Genomic DNA, 6,641 nt, shown 5'->3' on the forward strand with positions numbered 1-6,641 from the left:
ACTTATCCAACTTGCTTCACAACCTGAAACCTGGAGATTGGTTATTTTCTCATAACTGTTTACAAATCAAAGTAACATTGTGTTTGCTTAACAAATCTTTTAAACCGCTTGACATCGTTTGTCCACTTAGTTTAATATTTTATAAATTATGAATTTGATTTGCACTTTCCACTGATTTCATGTGGATTCGACACCTTACTTGCCCTTGCTAGTAAAGGTAATTTATAAATGTTTTTGATTGACCTTTCGACATCGATTAATTTATACAAAATTATTTGTTCATATACGACTTAGAGTTAGGGCACAACCAAGTCGTATTCAATTTGCTAGACTTAGAGTGAAACGAAAATCGATAATGGCAAGACAATTCTCTGTGATCTTCAGCAACCTGTCAGTCCTGCCTTTATCATTGTTACGTTATTTATTTTATTATTAAGTTCAAGGACCATTTATGTTTTTATTTGTTTGTTTGGGTTGCTATTGTAAGTTGAATTCTATTTAACTTACGTATTATGGAATAAATGATTATGTTTTGGAGATAAACCCTAGCCTCTCTTTCTAGTTTCTCTGTTAATCGGTCTTTTACCTATCAAAGGTATCAGAGCATTCCAGTCGATCCTCTCGACATATCCCATATCACCATGACGAACACCAGGAATCAAGAAGTTGACAATACTCTCAAGGACCATGGCAAGGCCATCTCAGATCTGCAAGAAACCCTAGCTGCACTGATGAAACAACAAGAGCAATCTCTTAAACAACAAGAAGAGATCCTACGAGCATTCAAGGAGCATTCAAGTGGCGGCAGTTTCAGCGGCGGCAGTTTTAGCGGCGGCGGCGGGTCTGGTAAGGGGCTGTTTAGTGATGCTGATTCGCGGGTGGGTATTCGGCCTATGCGGGTTGGAAAAGTAGAGTTTCCAAAGTTTTCGGGGGTAAATGTTGAAGGTTGGATTTACCGCTGTGAACACTTCTTCACCATCGACGAGACACCGGCAAATCTCAAACTAAGACACGCCAGTTATACACCTTGAGGGGGATGCGATTGAATGGCATCAATCTTATATGAAAACACGAGGGCTTACCGTGGCTAAACTACCATGGGAAGACTATGTTTTGGCTATTTCGGCTCGTTTCTCTAACACCATGTTTGAAGATGCAATGGAAGAAATAGCATCTCTTGTACAAATTGCTGATGATATCGATGGCCTACGAGAATATAATTCAGGTTTTGATCGTTTGCTTAATAAGGTTACCATTAGTGAACCATATGCCGTTAGCCTATATGTGAAAGGATTGAAAGTAGGAATAAAAGGACCGGTAAAGATGTTCAAGCCTCAAACGTTACATGAGGCATATGGGTTAGCAAGGATTCAAACTATCAACAACACGAGCTTGATGAATCGACTTAAAGGTGTAGAGGATGATTCACAACGTGAAGATACCAAAATTACCCCTCCGTTTAATGCTTCAAAACTACCCTTACTACCAAGTCCAACAAACGTGCAACCGACTTCCGAACCGGGAATGCTTAGCTCGAGACGTTTGACGAGCGATGAACTCGAGTTGAAAAGGGCAAAAGGTGAATGTTTCTGGTGTACTGAAAAGTTTGTTCCGGGCCACAAGTGTACAAAGAGACAACTCTATATACTTCAAGTGATAGATGATGAAGATCAAGCACCAAAGGGGTTTGTTGAAGATGATGGAGACAAGGTTCCTTGACTTGCTTTTTGAGGGCAAAAAGACGGTTAAGGAGGGAGTATTGTTACGTTATTTATTTATTATTAAGTTCAAGGACCATTTATGTTTTTATTTGTTTGTTTGGGTTGCTATTGTAAGTTGAATTCTATTTAACTTACGTGTTATGGAATAAATGATTATGTTTTGGAGATAAACCTAGCCTCTCTTTCTAGTTTGTCTGTTAATCGGTCTTTTACCTATCAATCATGTTCATCATCCATCTGTTCGACTATCCTCCAGTCGATTCCAAGTTAGTGATTCGCATGTAATTATCGATTGTGCTCACCTGTTCTATTTAGTTCATGTCTAATTTGATTAAATCATGATTGAGAAACCACAATTTTGTGACTACCATTCCTAAATAGTGACTGTTGTTGGTCTAGGTCACGTCTGTCTTGTTCATTATAATAGAATGAATACTTAATTCAGTTCTTTAATTGCATATGCAATGATGTTATAAATGTTCAATTTTTATAATTAATGGTGTCTAATGAACTATCTGGTGGATTTCATAAAGTGGATCTTTACTTAATTTATATAAATGCTGCATTCATCTTCCAAGATTTTTTAGGTTCCTACAACGGCCGTTGACTCGACACATTTCTACACTTAGGGTACCCATATGTAAAGAAGAGTATGCTTCATTTGGATGCGGTTCACATCTTAGAAATATAACAAATGAACATGTAATGTATATCATATAACCTTTTTAGTTAGCTTAAAGATATAATATTAATATTGTTTATCTTAACATTGTTGTTTGTTGCAGGCTGACGCTTTTAAATTGCACTTGAAGCAAATAAAGTGGCTGCTAATGTCTGTGCGTTACTGGCACTCGTTTAATGAAGAAGTTGTTCAACAGGTAAGTAGTAAGTGTTAAAAAAACAACTTAATTCTCCAAAAATATTTATAAGGCGGGCCCAATGGGGAAACTAAGATCATTCTTGCTTGATTTTACTTGTTTAAAATTAGTACCATAAACGAACGCGAACTGCGCATGTTCGTGTTTTTTCGTTTAGCTTAAACCGAACTATTAATCGAACACAAAACAACTAAACGAACGTGGTTTTCTTGTTTGAGTCTGTCTGTTAAGAAAACGTATCCGGTCCTCCTCTCGAACAAACCTTAGAGAGAGGTTTGTATTTATTTATTTAGTGTTTATTAGTATGTTTGAAAATTAATTTTATATCATATAGGTGATGATTCAAAATTCTGAATAAAGGAAAGTCAACATTATTCTGTTGTTGACAAAGGGAAACATTTACATCATATTCAGATTTTTTTTTGTTTTAATTATGTTTATATCCCCAAGGCCGGCCCATAGGGGTGGCGGGGTGGTCGACGACCACAGGCCTGACACTCTGTTAGGCCTGATTTGTTTTTTTAAATTATATTTATTTTTATTAAAAACAATATGTATATTTAATGTTTAAACTTAATTACATGACCACTAGATTGGTCTAGTGGCAAAGGGGTATTATTCTCAATCAAAAGGTTGTGGGTTCAAGTCTCATTTGAGACATTTTTAATTCTATATTTATACACAAAATTTTTACACAACCCAAATTTTAACCAAGTAAACCTATATAAAAATTTAATTGTATAAACCAACAAAATACTCCTTTTTAATTAAGACCTAAAAAAAAATTCGTATTCGGCCCAAAAGTTTTTTTGCTTTCTCAGAGCCGGGCCTGTATATGCCTAATTTAGTTGGGTTCATTTGGTGTCTTTTTATGCAGGTAAAAATCATTATTGTTATTGATGTACTTGCAAATTTTTCATGCAGCTTTATCCTTGGTAAGTACAGTTGAGACACTTAATCGCCCCAAATTATTCCATATTTATTTTGTTACTTATTTAATATGCATGTCAAATGAACTGAAACCGAAATTGACCCGAAACTGGTTAATAACTGGTGTTGGTGAAACCGGTTACTTTCCAATTGTAACCGATGGTTAAGAACCGGTTTTTGATTTTTCACATAGAAACTAGTTAATCGAAACCGGTTAATTACCGAACATTAGTTAACAGGCTGATCCCGTAATAGACTAGGCTTGAGTTTGGCTTGTTTAACATACACAGAGCTCGGCTCGTTTAGATCTCTATTTCTAAAGCTAGAGCTTGGATCGTGAGTAGTTTTTCAAGCTCGAGCTTGGCTCGGTTCGTTTACTATTTATTAATTAATTTTTATATTTTTTCATGCTGTAGTTATCTTCAAATAAATTAGAGAGTGACAAATTTCACTGTGCCATTGTTGATGTTTAATAGGGTCGCAATGATGTTGAGGTTTCTGATAACCAACAGAGAAGTCCATTCTTTAATGGGGGCTCAATGTTAGTTGCTTCTTCATACATTTTTTTTCACATATTTTCGTCTTCTATATATATTATAATATGACACTTGATCATGTTGTCGTATGTGCAGCTTGGGAGGAATTTTGAAACAGTCAGATCAAAGTCTACAATTATCTATGCATTTCTATTCAACTCAGAGAATAAATGATGCGGAGTCACAGAGAGACGAGTAATTTCACAACCTTTAATATATTTCATACCCATATTTATTTATAATTTGTTACATGATTCACTTGAAATATTACCTTTTTTGTAATTTTATTTTCAGTCTTATTCTGAAATTCATGTTCAATGGAAAGCAGTTGCTGAAATCGTTTAAGCTGACAGTAACGAGCAGCTCGTCCCACTTGATAAGCAATGGTATGAGAAATCAGTATATCTTTAACATGCACAGAGATCGAGCTCAACTCGTTTTGATCTCTATTTCTAAAGCTTGAGCTTGGCTCTTAACTAGTTTTTCAAGCTTAGCTCGGTTTACTATTTATTGATTAATTATTTATTTGTTTTCAACTATAGATTTATATATAGCATATTTCCTAGTTATCATTTCACAACATTGTTTATAAATATATGAAAAATAAATTATAAATATGCTAAAGCTCGTTTAGGCTCATGAGTCGGCTAGAGCTCGACAAGTGAAGCTCGGGCTTGTTTAGGCTCGGCTCGATTGACCGATTTTAGTAGCCGATGTCGATTATCTTACAAACGGCTTGGCTCGTTTGTTTCCCTCTAAACAAGGCTAGTGTTGATATGGTTGATTTCAATAGATTATTATCGATTTTAGGTTGATAAATATGCCAGCTACACTAGTGTCCAACTGTTCATATTGTATATATATTGAAAAGTCTTTATTTTTCTTGTTAGGTACCTCGAAAGAAGATTGAAGATAGTGAAAAGTGTTAATGAGTGTGGTGAAGTTTTCAGTTTTTATTCAAATATTTGTTACTTTTTTTATATGTTTGATATTGTCTTGATTTAAGAGTTATTAGATGCTTGGTATATGTTTCGAATGTCGTTGAAGATATTTTGATTTCTATATTCAAAAAGATTTTAGTGGCATTATAAAACAAGTATCACTAAACCCAAAAGTTTGTAGTGGTAGAAAAAAGTCACTTAGTCTTTGGTGACAAAAGAAAAGTGACGCTAAAAAAGGTTTTTAGTGGCAGACGAAAAAAATGCCATAAAAGTCCAAGGTTTGTAGTGGTAGACGACAGATATGCCACTAAAGTCCAGAGGTTTGTTGATGGATAAAAGTGACACTAAAGGTCCGAAGATTGTAGTGGCAAACAAAAAAATGTCACTAAATTCCAAATTTTGTTAATGGCATAAGAAAAAAAGTGTCACTAAAAGATCAAAAGTTTGTAGCGGCGGACGAAAAAAGTGCCACTAAAAGGCTTTAGTGGTAGCACGTCTAGTGACACTTTTTTATGTGCCACTCATTCCAAAATGATTCTTAGTGGCACTTCTTTGGGTTGTCATGACACTTTTTGTGTGTCATTAAAGGGCTTTGTATTTGTAGTGTTACTTTAGTTTATATAACATTTGTGTGCATTTATTGTGAACCGTTTTGTTGATGGTTTTAGCATTTACACTAACGAACACGTTGGAGTCAATACTCAATTGCTTCTAACTTGATTGACAAGACCACAAAAGGAGCAACAAGGCGAAAGAATTTAAAGAAAGCAAGAAGCTACGTACAAAAACACACTAGTGTGGCATCTACCATCTCCAAATAAAATCCCTTTTCAAAAACTTATTATTTTTATATAAAAAAATGAAGTTAATGTTAATCTAAATATAACTTCATAATTAATATTTAACTATGTTTTATTATGTATAGATTATTTTGTTACGACTTCATTAATTCATTAATTAAATAAGTAGATTCTTTAGAATAGTTTTAGGAAATATTTAACCTATTTGCTTATACCAAAAGAGACTCGTGCTTTATGCTTGGCACCAACCGATACAAAGTGGAAAGTTTGGGACATAACTTACGCCAAAAAGTGGAACTAAAAAGGTAATAATAATTGAGACAAATGGGCCAATACAATGTTAGGTAACAACATTACATAATTATTATCATGCATGTTTTATTTCGGGTAGATTTAAAAATAAATAAATAACTAAAATCTAGATTCGTTCATCCTCACTTTAAAACTAATGTAACAAGGGGGAATGAATTAACTCGGACTCAAACTTGTAAAATACAAGATGAGCGGGTTTAGCTTGTAATCATTTACTAGAGCTTGAAACTGACCTCATATTCGGTTTATATTCAACTTTAGTCAGCTCATCAACTTGTAATAATACAAGATGAGCGGGTTTGGCTCGTAATCTTTACTGGAGCTTGAATTTAACCTCATATTCGGCTTATATTTAACTATGGTCAACTCTTCATTTATTGTGAATTTAGTTACTTTGCGTTAGTGGAAAGACCCAATAGTTTTTTTGATCTACGGGATCGGTGTTAAAAATCTGGTGTTTGGCCTGAAAACAATGATAGACTAAGGTGTCTCTTAACCCACATCGTGTATACAAGATCTACCA

The 6,641-nt window shown here is 34.4% G+C and overlaps 2 protein-coding genes across 2 annotated transcripts; both read left to right on the forward strand.

The window, feature by feature from the left end:
- Nucleotides 1-406: 406 nt before the first annotated feature.
- Nucleotides 407-1,831, forward strand: LOC143559152 (uncharacterized). The gene is made up of 2 exons (XM_077047825.1): nucleotides 407-945; nucleotides 1,010-1,831. Exons 1-2 carry the CDS (start codon nucleotides 642-644, stop codon nucleotides 1,717-1,719), a joined length of 1,014 nt encoding a protein of 337 aa, XP_076903940.1. The 5' UTR covers nucleotides 407-641; the 3' UTR covers nucleotides 1,720-1,831.
- Nucleotides 1,832-1,946: 115 nt separating this feature from the next.
- On the forward strand, nucleotides 1,947-5,368 carry LOC143559163 (uncharacterized). The gene is made up of 6 exons (XM_077047835.1): nucleotides 1,947-2,423; nucleotides 2,507-2,606; nucleotides 3,477-3,534; nucleotides 4,006-4,070; nucleotides 4,162-4,260; nucleotides 4,360-5,368. Exons 3-6 carry the CDS (start codon nucleotides 3,499-3,501, stop codon nucleotides 4,526-4,528), a joined length of 369 nt encoding a protein of 122 aa, XP_076903950.1. The 5' UTR covers nucleotides 1,947-2,423; nucleotides 2,507-2,606; nucleotides 3,477-3,498; the 3' UTR covers nucleotides 4,529-5,368.
- Nucleotides 5,369-6,641: the final 1,273 nt, after the last annotated feature.

The sequence above is a fragment of the Bidens hawaiensis genome, unplaced genomic scaffold (assembly GCF_021521415.1).
Source record: "Bidens hawaiensis isolate Kalapana, Puna unplaced genomic scaffold, B.hawaiensis_p1.1 tig00001088_1, whole genome shotgun sequence".
In the NCBI taxonomy this organism is placed as follows: Eukaryota; Viridiplantae; Streptophyta; class Magnoliopsida; order Asterales; family Asteraceae; genus Bidens; species Bidens hawaiensis.